Source organism: Ambystoma mexicanum, chromosome 4p, assembly GCF_040938575.1.
Source record: "Ambystoma mexicanum isolate Mex_15411 chromosome 4p, UKY_AmexF1_1, whole genome shotgun sequence".
Taxonomy (NCBI): Eukaryota; Metazoa; Chordata; class Amphibia; order Caudata; family Ambystomatidae; genus Ambystoma; species Ambystoma mexicanum.
This window is the reverse complement of record NC_090927.1, coordinates 741212376-741233781: the sequence shown is the minus strand read 5'-3', so window position 1 is coordinate 741233781 and position 21406 is coordinate 741212376. Positions and strand designations below refer to the sequence as shown.

Here is a 21406-nt window from a genome sequence, read left to right as displayed (position 1 = left end):
TCTTTCGGGGACCCCCACCAGCCGGATGTTACATCGCTGTGATCGCCCTTCCACGTCCTCTGCTCTAGACTCCAATGTCCTGGTCGCTCCGACCAAACCTGGCGCCTGGTTCTTGAGCCGCTGCAAGTCATCCTCCACAATGCTTACCCTCTGCTCCACCTCAGTAACCCTTCCGCATGCCTTCCGTAAGTCCGCTCTGACCAGGGACACGTCCACCCCTACTTCTTTGATGCTTCCCTCCAGGGAGAGTCTTGTTGCTTGGATTGCTTCCATTAAGGCGTCCAAAGTCACCCCTCCCGAGGGCCCTCCACCCGGGTCCTGCCCTTCCCGGGGCACCTCCTAATTTTTCTGGTGTTTCTTGGTGGGGTGTGTGTACCTGCCCATCCTCTTCTGACCTTTCACCATTGCCTTTGTTTCTGAGTAGCTCAGTCTTCGCTCATGTACCTTCTTGGGAACTGGGTCACCAGAAGGTTCCCACCTTCCCCACTGATGCTTCCATCTGTCCAGCAGAGTAGCCACAGTCAGCACTCTGCGTTACCCCCAGGCTCTCACTCGGGGGGTACTCAAGCCTCCCTTCTATCACCAGGCTGCATGCCCCTACGTCTCTTTCTAATCTTCCTTTCAGTCGTCCAGGTACCGGCAGGCTGCTCCCCAGATCACTGTCCCATATCACCAGTCCCCTGGGCTCCCTGTTGACTGCCCCCCTGGGCTTGCGGTCCTATTGCCGCTTGCATATATGAGGAGGGGCCTCATTCAAATCTGTCATGGCCTTGGGGGCGAGAATAGGTGGTGGGTGTTCATACCCGCCTCTTCCGGTCTGGTTCTCCACTGCTCCTCAGGTTGACCTGCCTTGTGAGTGCCCCCCTGGCTCATTACTCCTCAACACTCCTCTGCACAATCTGGTCCTCCCAGCCCGACCTCAGCCTGCGTGATGTCGTGGGGGCTCCCCCGATCCCTAGTGCTCCTCCTCCTCCCTCTCCACCGTTTTGTACTGGCTCACTACTCGGTGCAACTCTGTTCCTCACTCCGCTAACCTCGGGTGGCTCCCCACCGTTCACCCAGAGGAGTCTAGGATGAGCCTCGGCCAGCACTTCCTCACCCGCGACTAGGCGACACCTCCTCTGCTTCCTGCTCTGACAGTGCTCCTCACTTCCATTGTCCGCTCTTCTCTGGCTCCCCACCAACACTTCTCCACTTGGAGTGGATGCGTCCTCCCTCCGCCACAGTCAGTATCCCCTGCAGGGGTACACCTCCTACAGGGTACGGGTCTGCCGCCATCTCCGGTGACCTTCTGTTGCACAGAGCAGACCTCCAATGCTCTGTCCCGTCCGCAGCCTGGCAGTATCCTCTCCCTTATCGGGTGGTGCTGTATGCCTCCGTTCCGGGCTTCCACTGGCACTTCTTCACCCCCTGCCAAGCTCACCATCCCTCACTCGGGTCCACCCTCTGCCGGGGTCCGTCACCATAAGGCCGGGAACCCACACTCAGCTCCGGCAGCCATCTTTCTTTTTCTGTTCTACGGCCTGCATCTCTGTGCTCTTTTGTTGCGGGGCTGCGCCTTGTCCCGCCTGGCCTCCAAGAGTGCACCCAGGTCTTTCTTCACCGTTCCCCCGGCTAAAGCTGGGTCGGGAGACCGTCTCCTTGTGTTGTAGCAGAATTTAAAGCAGGATTTCAACAGGCGGTGAGGAGCCCCAACAAGTTACGTGCTCATGGTTCGCCTGCTAGCCACGCCCTGTCACCAATTGGTTGCATGGTTCCCGAGCGTCCTGTCCCATGAAGACCATCCTTTCCTGTCCTGAAAGCTTCCCACATGGCACTGCGCACGCACTGTGACATAGAAGCAGACCCTGCTGCCGATCCGTGGGCACACGTTGTACACCAGGAAATAGGCCAGGCACGCACCACAGGTAAGGATGTCACGGACTGTGTCCTCCTGCTAACAGTGCCAAACCTTTCATTCTGTACGCGATTGCAGATATTGCAGCTTATTTCAAAATCCCTGTAAAATACATAGAGGGGCCATGTTACGTTTGTACTTGGGTATAATTTTCATCATTTGCACTTCAGAGAGTAAAAAGGAGGTGTAAATTGGAAGTGAAATCACTTTCACATCTCCCTTTTGCAATCTGCGTTGCAAATTGAGTAAACTCTGCCTGCCATTTACTAGTGGAAGGCAGTATTTACAACGGATTCCTCACATCATTTACACCAGCATGAAAATGTCAAGCTGGCATAAATGGGCTTTCATTTGTATGGCAGAAAGGAAGAGGGAGGAAGAATTGTAAATTACGATCCGTTACACCCTCTGCTACAAATGCATTAAAATGGGGAGTAGCGTAGTAAACGCGTACAAGTTTTACGCACATTTTTTTACACATTTATTTTACATTACTCTTTCAGCAACATGAGCCCTAATGTGCTTTTCCTTGCTGTAACACACATCACAAAAGAACAAAAATGGAAAACAAATATCCATTCTAGCTTTCCGGGAACTTCTATTACCCACAAAACAGTCATTTGGATTACAGAAGTGAAATACTATTTATTACAACTTTGCTCTGTACCTTAAGGCTGTTGTAGTCGCTTGAATTCCCATTGCAATTTCTCTTACGGATGGCCGCAGGGTAAGTGGCAAGCTCGCCCTCTTGGTGTTATGATTCCCAAGAGCCGGAGGCTTGTTGTCAGTGATCCCAGATTTTGATGGGATAAACTGTTGTTCATGTCCCAAGATTTCTTCGATGTCACACCCTGCCACATGGGCCAAAAGAAGCAAAGAGCGGCAGACGCTGATGTACACAGCCTGGTACACCTGATTACAGAAGTGTTCTGGAAGGGAAAAAGGCAAAACATTTAATTGACAAGTTGATGTGCACATTGTGCTGTATGCCCTACTCTTTCCTGTAATCTGAAATCAATATAGGTGCAGCTGTAAAATGTATGAATGCATTTGTTATGGGTACATCACTCTAGCTTTAATATTGACTAGACAAGGATCAATTGGGCAGTATGCGTGGACTTTATGATTAGATGCAGTTTGGAATATTTTTTCATAGTTGACTGTTGAAGAGCAGTCTCACTTGGGCAACTGCAGCAGGATTCCCGAATGGCCAATACTGGTCAGTATGATATTTAGACTAGATTTCTTGAATTTTAGGGTAGGCACATTGCATAATATTCACTCCTTCCTTGGTTATATTAACTACTACACAGATCATAGCGAGGTACACAACTAATGTAATTTCTTGCAGTTTCTGGAAGGTATATGTTATTATGTATTGGCAAGCTAATGTAAAATGATAAAACATACATAGATAATTATGTCCAAGGTCTCCAGTGTAAAGGGTTCCAGCAGCACTATTGTATCTTGATTAAGACAGCCATGGCAAGATGTACTTGGACATACCCAAAACCTTGTTGGTGATCGCCTCTGGGAAGTCACTCATAGTATTAGTTGCGGGGGTTAGGTCAGCTTGCTGCGCTTTGATTAAGGTCTGATGCAACCTTGAGTAAGACCCAGTGGCACCAGTCTTGACAAGCGCAATATTCGAGCTACTTCCTGGCTGTGCAACCTTAAAATGAAATGTAGAAAGTCCTTTTAAGCATAGTCCCATATCGGCATTGTGTCGAGAGATCTAGGAATGACATTTTTCTTACCTTGGTATTCCTTAGCAACGCAATGATTTCTGAAAGAGCTGTGTGGACCACAGCTGTCAGGTTTTCTAATTCAGTTTTCTTCTCGCCCAACAAATCAGTGATCAGCTGCACAAACGTGGCAGGACCCTAAAGAAATGCAGATGACAAGTTAGCCACAGAAAGTCATTTGATGTCCATTCTGGAATTATATGAAAGTCTCTAAACAGATCACTGGGTGACTAGTGCCTGCTCACAAACAGGTCTTGATTCAGATGAAAGTGGGCAGTGGGGACATATAATTGAAAAGATGCTATTCTGTCCACCCCATACATGTTGGCCTAGTCCAGTACTCGACAAAGGGCTAAGATCAGTCACTTCACCAGGGGCGTAGACAGGTTAGGGACCGAGAGCTCAAGGCCCACTCAAAATCTGCAAATGTCCAAGCACTCAAGCAGCCCCAGTACAGATCATTAATGGGTCAAGCAAGGCTGGGGCGTTTGCTTCCACAGCCTTGTATGACACATTGGGGTTTCAGGCTGTGGAAATGCAAACCAAAGTTATCGGATTGATTCATACCAGGGACTGAAAGAAGCTCTGGGTGCCTACTTCGATCCTCAAAAGAACATTGATCACAAAAGGCACACATTCAACATTGCCTATCAGTCTTCAGGAGAGTTGATAGATACATTTACCACACAGCTCTGCAAGCTGGTAGCGCACTGTGACTTTCATAAATTCACAAATGAAGAGGCCATTAGACTTCGGAACATAGGTGGGTCCCTATAGTTTGCATTTTGAAAAAAAAGTGCTGAGGGAGCCATTTCCGCTAGCAAATGTTCTCATGATGGCCCAAAGCAAGAGCGGAAGCGCAAGCTGTGAAAATGGAAACATGCAAAGAACCTAAAAGGGACAGCGCTAGCAAACAGCAAATATCACATTCACTGAAGAACAGGACTGGAATATTTCCACCATCAAGGATTTATCCATCACAGGGATGATGCTACAGATGTGGTATACCATTCCCGCATGAAGTGAATGTGAAATGTACTACGATAGGGCATAAATTTAGCAACTGCGACAAGGAAAACCATTTGGCAGACGTATGCAAATCGATACCGGTGAGGCATGAGATGGTCTCTTGCAACAGCCAGATGTGACACGAATGCCTGAAGAGATTTGGTGAGTCATGTTCGCTAAGTGACAGGTCGCCCTCCATCACCGGTAGCATCCTAGTGGGAAATCATGCTGCAAAGTTTGTTATAGATACAGGAGCAACATTGAACACCATCTGTGTCTCTGAATTCAAGAAGATGAGTAAACCACCAGTCCTAATGCCATACAAACTGAGAGTACCTCAATAGGTAGCAAAGGGCCCGGTTATAAATCATGGCAAGTTCAGGACCACTCTCCAATATAAATAAACAAAGTTGTCATCAGAAGTTCACGTCCTTCAAGGAGAAGTCCCTGAAAGCAATTTGCTAGGGAGATCGACAGCCATAGCAATGAACAGTGCAGCTGTGATGTATGCCATGCAACTGTAGCACTACATAGTGCACCAGTTTCCTTCTCTTTTCCAAGGGATAGGGTGTTTTAAAGGTGATACAGTAGTGCTGCATGTGGAAGAATCAGTCACACCAGTAGTGCAACACCCTTGAAGAATACCGATTCACCTGCATCCACTTGAGGAGAGATACATTGTTTACTGGCCAGTGACATTATTGAGGCAGAATGAGGCAGGCAAACAAAGCAATAGGGAGAGAAAGACATCCTGATATGCACCAAGCCATCTCAACGGAGCAGTTAGACCTCAACAAATGGTATCATCATAAAAGTACATTGTTACATTCTCCACACACATGGGCTTATTTCGGTTTTAACCTTTGGCATCTCCTCGACTGCAGAGATCTACAGTGACGACATATTCATATTTGGGTCGTCGATGGAAATGGATGACCGAGCGCTCTCACAGGTATGCAGTGCATTCGTGAAAGCTGGACTGACCCTCAATGTGAAGAAATGTGCATTTCACAAATCAAATCTGAAATTCTTCAGGCACATTTTCTCCCAAAAGGGAATGAAACCTGATCCAGGCAAGGTTAAAGCCATTGCAGAAATATCCGCTCCCAAGAATGTCATTGATGTCCGTTTGTTTCTATAAATGCCCAGCTACTGCAGCAGGTACATCAAGGACTTCACCAACACTAGCACACCACTATGGTAATTTACCAAGCAAGGCATACCTTTTCAGCGATCCTCCCCTTGTGAGAGAGAGCGTTACAACAAATGAAGCAAGACATTGTGTCAGTAGACAAATGGCATACTTTGACCTGACTCCAAATACGCAGGTGATTGTAGATGCCAGCCCTGTTGGCTTAGGTGCCATACTTGCACAACACAACATGGGTCGAGAATCCACACGCTCTGTGATCGCCTATTCCAGTAAGAGCCTAGCTGAGGCAGAGAGGCACTACTCGCAACCGGGGAAAAGAAGGTTTGGAGGTGGTATGGGCATGTGTACACTTTTATGTGTTTCCAGTTGGCAAACCACTCACAATAGTGACTGATCACAGGCCTTACTTACCTTGTATGGGAATCCACGATGTAAAATGCCACCTAGAATAGAGCAATAGGGCCTTCATACTAGCGTTATGACTTCAGCATTGTTCACAAGCTGGACAAGGAGTACAGCCAGCAGATTGCATGTTCAGACATCCTCTTGCGGATATGGCACGGGTCTTCTTCATTGCAGAAGAATACATCAACTTCCTCGCCCAAACCTCAACAAGCGGACCTGTGTCGATACCTCTCATCGTTGAGCACAGTCAACGAGATGGCACATTACTAAAGGTGCAGGAGCACATTGCAGTTAGAAGATGCAGGGTCATCTCAGAGGATCAGCGGGGACACACCTCCTCAGTGACCAATCTGTGTGCATTCAAACAGATCAAAGATACATTTTCTGTTTTGGTTGAAGGGCTTGTAATGAGAGGTACCCGTATCGTAATACCATCCAAAATTTAGCAACAAATTGTCGACATAGCTCATGAAGGACACCGAGGGGTAGTGGCAACCAAACATCAAATTAGGGAGACCATGCGATTTCCTGGGCCTGATGCCATAGTGGCACGCACCATACAACACTATCACCTGTGTCAATGCAGTCAGAAACCAGAACCACTCCAAATGTCGGAGGTGCCAGACACGACCTGGAGCAGAGTGGCTGTAGACTTCTATGGCCCCATCAGAGAGGACAGATATCTACTTGTGTTAATGGATGAATATTCCTGATTCCCCATTGTGCAGATGGTCCCGTCCACAGCGGAAGGTGCTGTCACCCCTGAATTAGCTAATACCTTTACAGCGTGGGGCATCCCGGAGGTGCTCAAGTCTGACAATGGACATTCAACGGAAAGGAATTTGACCGCTTCATGAGCCACATGGGGATTCATCACAGGAAAATAACTCCCCTATGGCCTTAGGCCAATGGCATGGTTAAGAGGTTCATGGGCAGCCTCAAGAAAGTGGTACAGCAAAATGAACTAAGCTTGATGTAGCTAATTCAAGCATTGGGTAATATGTTAAGAGATTACATGAATTCACCACATGGCAGCACAGGAAAATGTCCAGCGGAGCTCTTGTTTGGAAGGAAAGTGAAGACAAGGTTACCACACCTCCCATCTCGAATACCCCCCATCTCGAGATGAGCAAGTTCATTGATAAGTATCAGCTGCCGATTGTTGCCGAAAGAACAGCATGAAAGCATATGCTGACCACAGGGGACATACAGACTGGCGTCCCATACACCTAGGGGATCTTGTGGTAGTTTGCCGCAAACAAGAGAGGAAGTTGGACTCCAGTTTTGATCCAGCACCACTGACAATATCTTATGTAAAAGAATCTATGGTGACAGCGGGAACGACTGATCGTGTGGTAACACGAAACGTGTTGCACTTCAAAACACACAGCACAGAGGATACAGATGACGGGTGTGCAGAACAACCTCAGGAAAATCTCACAGCAACAATGGAAACTGCTGAGATGATTGGTCAGTGGAACATTTTGTCCCGATCCGTCAGAAGCATCAGGAAACCAGTACGCCTCATTGAAGAAATCTAAGTGTTCTGAGAGCGAGAAGGTTTCAAGGTACTTTGGGCCTCATTACACGGTAGGCGGTAAGGGTTAACGGTCACCGGTAATGGTACCGGTGACCGTTAACCCTTACCGCCTTACTACGAGGTCCCTTAGCGGGTTGGTACATTAACGCCTGCTTTTAGCAGGCGTTAAAAACCAACCCGTTAAGGGACCTTGGTGCTAATTACGGCACCGCAAATTTGCGGTACCGTAATTAGCACCTTCCCCATTCCCATTATGCCCTATGGGGCAAAAATGGGAATGGGGAAGGGCAATGGTGGAAGGGGGAATTACCGCCCCGCCAACCTTGGAATAGGGCGGTAATTCCCCTTTCCACCAAGGCGGTGGCGGTATTTTACCGGCATGGACCAAGGTGCTGTTAGCACCTTGGTCCACCGCCTACCGTGTAATGAGGCCCTTTGTGTTGCCCAGGGAAGATGGCATGTCTGTGTAGCCTGGCCATGGCAGGGTTAAGCACAGAAAGCAGCAGACACAAGATGTCTAACATCTGAGGCAGGGGAGAGGAGACATGGGCAGTAAAGGGACCTGTGTTTTTGATGCAGTTCCCACCTTGTACTGAATAAAGAAAGTTCTCATTCAACGTCTCTGTGTCGTCTGTACTTATCCACAGATATATCTGCAGGAGCATACACCACACCACTAGCCAAATCTTCCCTAGGGGTTTGGGCAAGCAGGACCTCACTGGCAGTGGCTTTCCTCTCGGGGACAAGGATTCCCATTCCGATAAGGATCTCCCAGTCAGCGTACATCATCCGCCTCCATGAAAACTGGAAAGTCTGTTGTTACTTCTGTTTTGAATCCACCGAATATTGAAATTTCTTCCATCTCTTTGGTTTCAGGGATGAACACCACAGTCAAAGAAGGACACAACCTTTTTGTTTGTGATGACGTACATAAAACCAAAAGAAACTTTGAATCAGAGCGAGAATCCTACGCATAGGTAAGTCTCTGACGGAGAGCCGTCCCGGAGTTGCAGAGCCACGCTAGACCACAGAGTCAGCAGTAACGTGAAGAGTGGGCAAATAGCTAGCCAGATGCAGTGAGGCTGACGCCCTGACCGACCGGGAAGCAAAGGTCAGGAAAGAGACAGAGACGAGAAAACAACCATCTCATCTGGTGGTGTGACCACAAGGAAGCCATGGTGGGCCCGGTAACCGACATTGAGACTAGACTGCAGGGTGGAGCCCGGATCCCTGAGCTCCGCACGAGTAGTGCATATATTGCTGAGATGAGTAACAGAAGGGAAGTGAACGCTCCCGAGGTGAGAACACAAGAGAGAGGTATGAACATTGATAGTCAAGGCTGGGGAAGCCGACGAGGCTACGAGTGCCTGAAAAACCAGCGTAGAGAGAAAACAAGTCTACAAAAGAGCCAGAGGACTTCGGACAGTTCTGAGAAATTGAGAGACTTTCAAGGCTAGGAAAGTAGACAAGGCTATGGGAGCCTGATAAACCCGAGTGGGCAAACGCCCTATTTTAATCAAGTTGTACAATGGCTAATAGAAAGCCAGAGGACTTTGGGGAGTCCTGAGAAACAAATAGACTGTAACTTTCGAGGCTGGGAGAGCCATCAGGGTTGCGGTAACCAAGCAAACTCGAACAGGCAGAGGCCCCACCGAGACTGAGAGAAAGTAAGCCTTTCAAAAGGCCAGCAGACTTTGGAGAGGCCGAGAACCACAATGTTTTATAAAGAGAAATGTAGAGAAAAAGAAACTGGTGGTTTTCAAGCATCTAGTCGAATTTGGAGAAATTGTATGAAAAAAAATATATTTTTCCTGAGGAACAGCAAACCGTATGGCAGATTTTAACATTTGACCAAAAGAACTTGCTGGGAGGTTGCGAACTGCGTTTTGAGACATTGACAAATTTCATAAACCAGTGGAAAGGAGATCCTTGTGAACTGAGTTTTGAGACATTGATGAACTTTGTAAACCTATGCAAAGGAGATCCCTGTTAACTGTGTTTCGACATATTGATGGATTTTGTAAACCTGCTGGAAAGAAAACCAAGTGATTGGGCCAGGCAGAAGCCAAAGACAGAGTCAATTGCTGCAGCCTCCTTCTTTTTGTGAATCTTTCTAAGTGGTAGGGCCAGTTAGCTTCTAGGTGTGAGACTCAGGACTATTTAATTTAATACATTGACGAGCACCCTTAGTTTTAGTTTTATTAGGTAGGGAACTTCCCTCATATCAGTAGGGCTAGATAGGCATTTTATTTTTATTTTAAATAAAAACCCTGAACATGGCACCCAATAGTCCCATGTTCAGGGTTTTTATTTATTTAATTTAATACATTGACGAGCACCCTTAGTTTTAGTTTTATTAGGTAGGGAACTTCCCGCATATCAGTAGGGCTGGATAGGCATTTTATTTTTATTTTAAATAAAAACCCTGAACATGGCACCCAATAGTCGGAGTCTCTCTTCTGGTTCGCCACAACACACACACCGCACTGAGATAATATTCTAATGTAACTAGAGCTGCTTCTCTTGTGATCCTCCTCAGTCCTCCTTGCCCTCTTTCCTTTAATGCTGAGCTGTAACTAAATTGGCACTTAACCTAGACTGAGTTGTAGTGGGTCTCTGTCAAAATACTGTAGTCAGAGACCTTCCTTCGTAACACAAGAGTGGGTGGTATATTTGTGATAGGAAACATCAATTGGCATCCCCTAACTGACTTTCTCTCCCTCTATTTCAAGTTCTATTCCTTGACTCATGGTAAGGACAAATTCATGATTGATGGTTTAAGTGTCTTCGTGAATGCACGAACTCCACGTCATATGTCCATACAAGATCATAGTTTCCAGCATGAAAAAACATGTCAACTTGATATTTTCTTTAGGAACACCTCTCTACAGAAAAGGTAAACAGCGCTTCTGCAGGCTACAAAGAACATTTGAAACACCTAGCCTAAAACATTACAGGAATAAGTAGGACCTTCTCTGGAAAAACCATGGCAAACTTTCTAGGGTCACACTGAATCTTCTCTACTTTACAAGAACAGTCTCAACGTGCTTGCATGATACACCACTGAGAGAGCATGTTAGTCAAATTCTATGGAAGAAAGTGTCTTGTTGCTGTTTTTTGGGTCGGGTGAAGAGGGACAGAGGACAACTGCCCTGCCTGTCATAAACCACTTAGAGCAGCCCATTCCAGAAGTTCTGTTAAGTACTGGGGTCCATTCTAAGTGCCACATAGGAAGTGCTTGGGCACAGTCTTTTCTCTTTCATGTTGGCTTGTTCCCATATTGACCACGACACTTGGAATCTGTGAATGAAGTTTTTCAATGTTATATGGCTTTCCCGCAATAATATTGATTGGTGCAAAATATGCTTTCTAGCATTTTACAGGTGAGTCTTGACATGTATGCTTAGCACACTGCTCCATCATTTTCCAGTTCCGTACAGGAGTGGAAGTCAATAGGATTTGCTATTTGAGTTCCTTTTCCCCTTACGGGGTGAGCATTGCAGGAAGTATCTTGGAATTTGGTCATCCAAGCCTTCTAATATACAACTTGTACTACCTTTTCTTGGAGAACGAATTTTAGGAACAATCAGAGAGTTCCCACCTCCAGAAAATGGATGTGCGTCCAAAAGTCTTTCTTCATGCAGAATTCCATGTGATGTGATCCATTTTGTATGTCTTCCAGCTTTGGATCGTACACCTGTAACCCCTGGTTTCAGAGGAGGACTTTCCCAAGAAGAAAATCCCTACAGTCAGTGGTTATCTGAAATCACAGGGAAGAGAATAAAAAACTCCTGGAAATGTGGGCCAGTTAGATCGCTGGATGTCCAGGCATTTTCAGCTAACAATGGTAAATCAGAAAGACGAAAAAGGCCACAAGATCAACTATAGCGGTGAGCGTCTTCACTGTAAAGGATATTGAACATAAAGTGTATTTTCTATCAACCTATTTTATTTGTGTATTATCAAACATGATCAATCAATCTGCATAGTCTTCATATAAGAGACTGCACTTACAAAGTCTGGAAAAGTATGAATGTTTGTTCCCAAGGAGTGCAAAGCTATCTCTGATGTTTGATTTTATCATACAATTGGAGTGTTCAGCTGAAGGTAAAGATGTAAACCCTGAAATGTCTCATCACTGGCAAACACTGGGTGAACATTTCTGACAGGGCTTGAGGCAGAGGTGAATGCCTTTCAATGGTGGTACCGGATAGTGTTGCGATAAAGTATTGATTGATTGATTGATTGATTTAGAATTTATAAAGCGCATATCCTTTTGGAACCAAGCAGAAACTGCATCTAGGTGCTGGTGTTAAAATTCCTTCCAGAGTTACACATGATAGAAAATCACTTGAACAAATATGTTTTCCGAAAAAGGGTGATAGAACAAATATAGATTCCAGAGGCGTGGGCCCCTGATAGAGAAGCAGCGATCACCTCGGGAGACATAATAAGAAAACGGAATAGACAACATGTTTTTACCAGATGAGCACAGAGCTCGTGTTGGCAGATAAGCTTTATTTTTTAGATCAAATACTTGGGTGCTGTTCCATACATACACTTATGTATAATACATAGTGATCTAAATTCAATTCTCTTTTGACCCGGCAACCAAAGCAATCTCCTCCGGTAGGCAGAGATGGGAGCCATATTTGGCAGGTTGTATATCAACATGACGGTGGCATTTTGGGCCACCTGTAGTCGTTTAAGTTGGCTCTCAGGTACTCCCAAAAGAAGAGTGATGAAGTAGTCAAGTCTAGAATTTGTCATTGTCCCCACAACGGCACGATCTGATTCAGGAATAAGTGGCAAAATAGGTTTTAAAAGCCTGAGTTGATAAAACACAGACTTGACCACCTCTGAAACGTGGCCATTGCAGCCCAGAGATGCTTGCCAAATGCAGCCAAATGCAGCCAAGGTTTTTTACTTCACTTGAGAAGGATGTTGTGGTGTCAAAAATGGCTGGGCAGTGAGTGATTTTGCAAAAGTTGTTTTAGAGGGATTGAGCTGAAGCTTATTTTTTTGATCATCTAATTTGTAATTGCATTAGCACAGCCCAACACAAGTTCAATCGCATCTGGTTCTTCTTTCAATCTTATGTAGATCTGCGTGTCGTCTGCGTAGGAATGATAATTCAATTTGAACTTCAAGAAAATGTCCATCAAAGGTCTAAGACAGATATTGAACAAAATTGGAGATAGGGATGTCCCCTGAGGCACTCCACCCACAACCGGACAAGCATCAGAACAGAAGGCTCTGAGTTTGACTACTTGGGTGCGGTTGTCAAGAAAAGAGGAGAACCATTTCAGGTCTCATTCCAAGTATCTTCCATTCTCTCTTATAGACATGTAGAAATAATCATCACTGGAATGCAATAAACACAGGAGGTCTTTAATATTAAAGGCATCTCCTTTCATTCATTTCTGTGCCTAAACAAAGACCTTGGGGGTCATTACGACCCTGGCGCTAAGAGGTTAACGGCGCCGTAAAAGGCTGCAGCGCCGTTAACCCCTTAGCGCCTAATTACGAGGTCCCTTTGCGGGACCCGACCTGAACGGCTGGTCTGGACCAGCCGTTAAATTAGGGACCCGCAAAGGGACCTTCGAGGTAATTACGGTACCAAAATGGGAATGGGGAAGGGCCAATGTTCAATGGGGAATTACCGCCCCGCCAACCTTGGAATGGGGTGGTAATTCCCCATTGAACATTGGCGGACTCGTTACAACACTGGCAGCAACCATGGTGCTAATAGCGCCATGGGTTACCGCCACTGTTGTAATGAGGGCCCTTGACAACATAAAGCATAGCAGCTACACCTCTTTACCTTTATTTAATAAAAACTAGCCCCCCCAATAACACTGTGCAGCAAATCCTCAAACAAATGCAACAATTATCTTAGATACAAGATCAGAGGATTGTGGAAGGTGTATGTTTTTTTTTCTGTAAAATGTAAAGATTCCCTGACTTAATTATCACTAATACCCACTTCTCAGATGTCATCCTTTTGCTGGGTGCAAGCTGGTAGGTGGTTTCCCCATCCCAGTCTCTCATTTACTGGGTTGCTCTGGGTAGCGATAGGAGGAAGGGAGCAAATGGGACTTTCCTTGTGATACATATTACTATTTTTAAGCATGTGTGGGACAGTAATTCTCTCTGATATAGGTAAGATCTGCATGTGTCTGAAGACTTATAGAAGCGTGGACCCTGTGCTAAAATTCTCTCATGAGGATCCACTAAACCCTGTTATAATGGAAGGCCTAATTCCACACAGCTTCTTGTATCTGGGAGTACAGTTTCTGATTTTATCTTCTAGAAAACTATCATCATTTTCTTTCCAAAGAGTGCATATCAATAGTTTTTTCCTGAATCTTCGAAATAAAATAGAAACATGCAGTCAAAACCATATACATCTCAGGTGAATGTTTTAGAGATCTTTTGTTTCAAGACTGAATCTGTAAGATCAATGGTTCCCTTGCTTGTTTCACATGATATTACCTTGCCTGCTGTAAATAAATAAAACAATGTTCTTTCCGATCTCTGTTGTTACTCTCATACCTTGCTTAAACGATTCCTGTTTTACAGCTCTATGAGAACAATAGGAGGTGACTTTCAAATCTAGGCAGTCAGTTTTCTTAAGAACCACTTTTTTCAATGATCTTTCTGAGAAAGGTGAGGTTTGCAACAGGAGATAGACAGTGCTTGATTTGCACAAGAGAATGCAGTGCCAGATGCCAAAATGTTTGCTAGGAAGCTTTCTGGCATCACACAAGGTGACCACCAACACTCTATATACACTTTTGGCTTGAGTCATGTGGCTAGCCCATTTTATGCAGGAAACTCTGTCTGTCGTCTCCCCTAGTGTATTTTGTCAAGTTTCAGGGGCGTAACGGAAAGGGAAGAAGAAGGAAGAACGTAGTGGAGACTTTGGAGGTAAGTTTAGGGCTTTATTCAAACGGAGCTCAACTCCCGACAAGGGAGCTGCACCATTGCCTGACCCTGCTGCGGCAACTGACTGTTGCTGTATACCGCATGGTGCATCACCTAGAAGATTTCAAAGGATGCTCCTGTGCAACCCGCCACATAGGGAACAGCAACAAGCATCCATGAGGCTGCAAACCATCAACAGCATGCAGTCGCAGATCATGCTACACACCTTGCCCCTTAATTAAACAAACTTAACACATTGTCCTTGAACTTGATCGATGGGCGCCACAAACATGCACCACGCACAAGATCCCTTCTTCGGTTTGCAGACCACCACTGTCCTCCGGGCTAACTTCAACATGTCCCTCTGGAGTGCCTCCTTCAGAGCTGCCTGCAACCACCCCTTCCCTGCCATTCTCACCACGAGCAGAGGAATCACCACTCTCCATATCCTGAACAGGGGTCCACTCACTCCTTTCCTGAGATCCTACAGGATCATTCTTGACAACACACACAATTCCGGTTACATCACTGGCAACTCTTGGGCCAACCCTTGGTACACCTCTCGGCCCTCATTACACGCCCTGCTCACAGTTTCAGGACTTTTCACAAGTTGGCTTAAAATCCACTTAGCACCATCATCCAACACAAGAGTGCCCACAACTCTGCAAATTCTCCTGGGTATAGACAGGTATGGGGCACCCACACCAATCACCTTCGGGTTCCTTACTCTTCCGTAGTCACCAACTACCAACAGTTCCACGTTCACGCGTTTCCTACTGTTATACCACCATCCATTTCTCTCTTGGCATCTCTATGCTCTGCTAATAAGCTCCTCCCTCTTCACCTTAACAGGGCGAGGGGTCTCCATTCACTCCGGAGTCAGCTCATCAATAGGATTCCTGCCGCTCAATGCCACAAATGATGTGACCCCTGTGGTGAAGTGTGGCGAACAAAACCTTCAACACTCAAATTGGAAATTTTAGCGAGCGAAAGTGCACTTTCACCACCCTGTTGAACCGCTCCACCATTCTATGTTGGCACAGACAATACAAGGTAGTCAGCAACCACGCTGGACCTAAATTTCATGCCATTGTCGGTAAACAGAATGGACGGGAACCCTTCCACTCTAAAAATAGCATCGAGGAACTCTACTACAGATTTTGCTGTAGTTTCATCTGACCAGTCCACAAAAGGCCAATTGGAATAGCAGTCCATAATGCAAACATTAACTTTTTCCATTGGTAACATTTCGGCAAGGGGCCAATTATATCCAGAGCCACCCTCTCCCACGGCTTGGTAGGAAACTTCATAGGACATAAAGAAGGTTCTGTTACTACATGGGACTTATTGCTAGACGCACATGGTACACAATGCCTAACTAAATGCTCCACCTCAGCATCCATGCTCGGCCACCAATACTTCTCCTGTAATCTCTTTTTAGTAAAATTCCTTCCTCGATTTCTTCCTTAATGGGTGATCTCAAGAAGGCAACCTCTCATCCCACTTGGGGGGAACAATTTTCTAACCCCTACATAAGATTTCTCCATCCATCCACAATTCCTCTAGGGCAACCACCCTCCAACAGCTTGTGAAACTGGCTATTTCTACATCTGCTCCACTCTCCTGCACCTGCATTAGAGCAGCCCCCATCCCTACCGTGCTAGCATCAGTCATTAAGATGGTCTTGCAGAATGATTGAGCATGCTGAGAATGGGAGCACCTACAATACTATTTTTCACTTGGGAGAACGCCTCCTCACACTTTGTGCTCCACACAAATTTGACATTATTTGTCAACAGTTCCCTCAATGGGGCAGAAATAGTGGCAAACCACTCTATAAATTTGGAGTAGTACTCAGCTAAGCCTAAGAATGCCTTCAATGTGTCCTTATTCTGGGGCGCTGGGGCTTTAAGTACAGCTTCCACTAAACTACTAAATATGACATCCCCGTCATCCTGAACTTGCACTTTACCTTATTAACCATAAGAACAGTGTTGTAAGTGGCTCGCGCTTTCGCGTGCCCTTGTTGTCTCGTGTGCGTAGAACGGCTCCGCGTTCTATGCTCGTGGAGACGGTTGGGTTTTGAAGGAGCAGGGAGCTGGGAGGAGATTGATGGTCACGGCATAAGGTTGAAGAATAAAAAGGAAGTTGAACACCTACCAGAATCCTTCGTTATTACAAACAGCTTGGTCCAAAATTCGCAAAACCTCACACATATATTCCTTGCGACGCTCAGGATTGGGTGAAAACACTGGAATATCGTCCTTAAAACACCTTACATATGACAACCCTTTGAACAACCTCTCCATGACTCTTTTTGAATACAACTGCTTCTGATGCCAACCCAAACAGCATCCTTTTGAATCTGCAGCCCCAAAACAGCGTAACAAATGAGGTCAGAGGTCTAGAGTCAGGATGCAGTACAATCTGACAATATGCGCTAGATAAGTTGATCGTAGAAAAACGGCTGGCTCGTGCAGAAGGGAGATTATCTCCTGCAGCTTGGGCAGGGGGTGCCGATCCACCCAAATGTTATTGTTGAGAGACCTAAGGTCCACACACATCCTTATTTGACCATCTCCCATTTTTGCAATTACCACAGAGGATAACCACTCTGCAGCTTTGATGGGTTAAATCACATCATTCGCACAGTTTGTCAAGCTCGTATTTCATCTTCTCTCTCAGCAATAAGGCAACAGCACAAGCCTTGTGCACTATGGGGTACACCCCCCTTTTCAAAACTATTTTGTGGCAGAACCCCTTGAGCCAACCCAGATGGTTGGAAAACACATAATGTATCGAGCACAAAGGTCATCTCCCACTAACATAACAGGCTCCAGGACATCCGGGTTCAGAAAGATCTGCAACCCCTTCTGATGTTTCCAGCTCAGTAAGGACACACCATTGTCGTCTACATAGACCACACGCCTTGTAGTCCTGTTCTTATAAGCAATCACAACAGACTATGACCCTATAATGTTTATTGGCATGCCCCCATAGCCTTTGGGACATATGTCTGGAGCATCCAAGTCCTCTACATCAAAACCTACGGTCCTCAAAGCATCTACTCCCACAACAGCATATGTGGAACCCAATCATCCTCAAGTTCTGCCCTTCAACTGTCACTTCACACCAAGGAGCAGCAACATCCTCACCATCCACGCTGGCAATCAATAAATCACCCACACCCTCTTGGAACAAATTATCTTCCTCAACATATCTAACTTCCCCTCTGTTCCTGCACACTTTTGATATGTGCCCCTTCTTGTTGCATTTCTTGCACATAGCATTCCTGGCTGGGCAGCATGCACTGGTCGAGATGTGGTCCCCCTCCCCACAAGCATAACACGCCACATTTACTCTCAATCCTTGCTCTCTGGACCCTTGCAATGGTCCAGCTCTACCCTGGCTCCTCGTGGCTGAAGTGAGGGGCTGCGTCTTGGAGGTCCTGGGGGACTTGCTGTGCACACTGTTCACCTCCGCTCTGTAAGTGTTTAAAGTTGCAGAATAGGCAGAGGACTGCTCAGCAAACTTGGCCATGGCAATTGCCTGGTGCAAGCAAAGTTCCTACACCATCAAAAGCCAGCCTTTGTTGCAGCTTTTTAACCACAGTACACCTCACAATCTGGTCACTCACCAGGCTTTGAGGAAGCACCCCAAATTCAAAAATGTTCATTAACCCCCGCAGAGCAGCCACAAGCATGCTCACCATTCAGATTGGCTCCTGTGAGCGAGAGAAGAAGAGGTAACATTGTATTAAATGTTTATACAGGGACCAAAATGGGCGAGCAAAGCTTGTTCAGCGGCTTGATAGACATCTTAAGCATCACCCTGCCCCTCTCTTACTGAAATCACAGGGAGGGTCTCAAAGATCCTGTGCCCTTCTCTGCCCAGGCATTTGAGGATGACCTGCTTCCGCTCGGCGTGAAATCCTTTTCCACCAATTGCGATGAAGTATGTATCTAACATCTTCGTCCACTGGACCCAAGCAATTACAGGTTCCGCTGCCATAGCCGGAAATACAGGTGGAGACTGTATGGTTGCTTCCATAGCTTGGCTTCACTCTGTGCGGCTCCTAATGTGTACTGTTCCAATCCAGAGTTGCAACTACCAAAGTAATATTTCAATCATCAGGATGCAAAGTATCTGGAAGGAGAAACAAAAATACATTTGCAGCCCCAAAATGCCTCCGACAAACTCCTTCTGTCAGCAGGGATGACACTCCTTCCCTGTTTGCATTCATGGCTTCACCTCTTCCCTGACTGCGGCAGTCCCCTGCAGGTTTAGCTAACCGCCACTGGATGGCACCGGGGAAGAGAGAAGAAGAACCCAAGACAGCCCTCCTCTTCCAAAGGCGTGGCCACCAGAGGGCGCAGCATGTGAGGTTTGAGAATTGGATCCGTCTAAGACCACTCGTCGCCAGTATGTTATGTTTCGGGAAGGGAAGAAGAAGGAAGAATGGAGCAGAGGCTGTGGAGGTAAGTTGATGGTTTTATTCAAACTGAGCTAAACTCCCGACACAGGACCTGCACCATAGGCTGGCCTGCTGCAGTAACTAACTGCCGCTGTCTCCCACACAGCACATTACCCAAGAGCATTCAAAGGATGCTCCTGCATGATCCACAGCACGGGGACACCCGCAAGGCCACTAGCCATCAAGAGCATGTGGTTGCAGACCCTGCTACATCTTTCGTATTATACCCATGCTTCTAACCCCTTAATACTTCTCTGTACCAGTCTCGACGTACACATTTCATGCTGTCTCTTTATTTCAGTTTGTCACCCACTTAGAGCATCTAACATTGGGTTTCTCTTCTCCAGCCTATAGTAACTACTCCTATCTGTTGCTATCCATACTCACACCTATTTGGAACGCAAATGAAGAATTTTTTACTGGGATGATAGTGGAAATGTCCTTATTTTCCTAAGAAATACCTTTTGGAGACACTCCATTTGTTTTAGGGATACAAACAAAAAATAAATCTTAAATATGTGGGTACACTTTAAAGTACTTCTTACAGCACCAGTGAGATAACGTCTTTTAAATGTTTTGTTTATGCACTTGCAAGCTGTCTGTGGAATGATGTGGGATGTAGGCAATGGCAATGTTCAGGCCAGAATGCAAATGTGGGAGATCACCACTGACATGCAACTAGGAAGGGAACTTTATACCATAATGTCAAATGCTTATATGAGTCCACTTTTAAAGAAATGTAAACTGAACTAGGACACTTAAATCTTTTGATCACTTCCTTAAAGGTAACTGTTTTGTATCTTTTTTTGCAGTTTATTTCAAAAGAGAAAACTTTAAAACGCACATCTAACAACACAGACATTTTTTTCTCTTGTTATGGCTGGATGTGCACGACAAGGAATTCCAGCAAAACAGAGAAAGGGAGCAAATGATTGGAAGCATTCTGCAAAGCCACAACACCCGGGAGCCTGCTAGTCATGTGCAAGTTCAGGGAACAGTATCACAGCAAAAGACCTATGCAGAGCCTGGGAAGAGTCTCCCCGGGAAGCAGGCCACTGAGCAGGATGCCTGAGCCAGGATTTCAGCATATTGTACATATTTGCAAGGATAACTAAAAGCTAAAAGTTTCAGAATTAGAAACAGAAAGACAAGTATTCTAATGTAATGTATTGTTAAAATATGACTAGCTATAGAGCATAACATAGATGGGCCGCACGCCTAAAACCCGTCTTTTGGAACTTAAAAATTAGGGATTGTTATTATCCAACTCAAATATTACTAATTTAACAACTTGTAATGATAAAAGGCTGTGGTCACTGTATCAGTTACATTGCCAACTCTGCAGAAATCACACTGCCTCATGGAGTTACTCGGCAAGCCTACAAAAGTGGTTTCCAATAGCCGGCATGAGGTGGGTGGGTGCTGATGGGCATCAAAAGGCAGCCTGAAAACGTTGCGAACAGGGCAAATAGTGCGCACTGGGAAGAAGTGAAGCCATACGGGTTTTGCTTTGGTTTCAACAAGGGTGTAGAAAGTACGAAAAAACTAAACACACACATGTGTAGTGTTCCTCTCTAGCCACGACCACTGTTTGTCTTTTGCTCAGCGTTCCCTGAACCAAAGCATTTCTCTTACCTTTGAAGCATGGCCAAAGGCACTGTCCTTCAGAGAGAGAGATGCATGTGAACACCTTAGAAGCAAAAGCCCATGCCAGGAAGAGGAAGCACTTTACAAGTTTAGACAATAAAATATAAGTGCTGTAAAGCATGGCGAGGGGCTCAGCACTGGGCAACACTCGCACACATTAAGACCTTTGTCACCAGCCACCAACAGCAGATGGTTTTCGTATGAAGGACATCTACCGTGTGATGGAAATGATTAGCAGAAAATACACTCATGGTGGGTGTATGTCAAGACTGGTACAGAGAAATATTAAGGTGTTAGAAGCGTGGGTATGCGAAAGATGCAGCAGTGTCTGGGTGACAGACGACCCACCGTGAGAAAATTAGGGAGGGAATAATTGTGACCACTCAGTGTCACTCAGCCCGAGTGAGATCAAGGGAGTTATGTAAGGGAATAACCAGCAACGCATAACCCCTACGGACACATCTGGAATAATTGATGAATTGTTGGTGTATTCTCCACGTTACACCGGAAGTCATGTAGCAGCATGTACTGGATGTAGCCGAGAAATGAGGAGCCCATGGATAAGTTTCATTAATGACTACAGTGCGCTGGGACCCCCCTTGGGTTTTGG

At 45.8% G+C, this 21406-nt stretch overlaps 1 protein-coding gene across 1 annotated transcript in view; it reads right to left on the bottom strand.

Annotated features, from left to right (window-relative positions):
- LOC138452855 (uncharacterized) overlaps positions 1-21406 on the bottom strand; it is a 1928742-nt gene that overhangs the window by 1263919 nt on the left and 643417 nt on the right. The window contains exons 22-24 of the mRNA XM_069605205.1: positions 3655-3780; positions 3404-3569; positions 2565-2826 (exon numbers count right to left, since the gene is read on the bottom strand). Coding sequence (XP_069461306.1) covers positions 2565-2826; positions 3404-3569; positions 3655-3780 — 554 coding nt within the window. The remainder of the gene's footprint in view (positions 1-2564; positions 2827-3403; positions 3570-3654; positions 3781-21406) is intronic.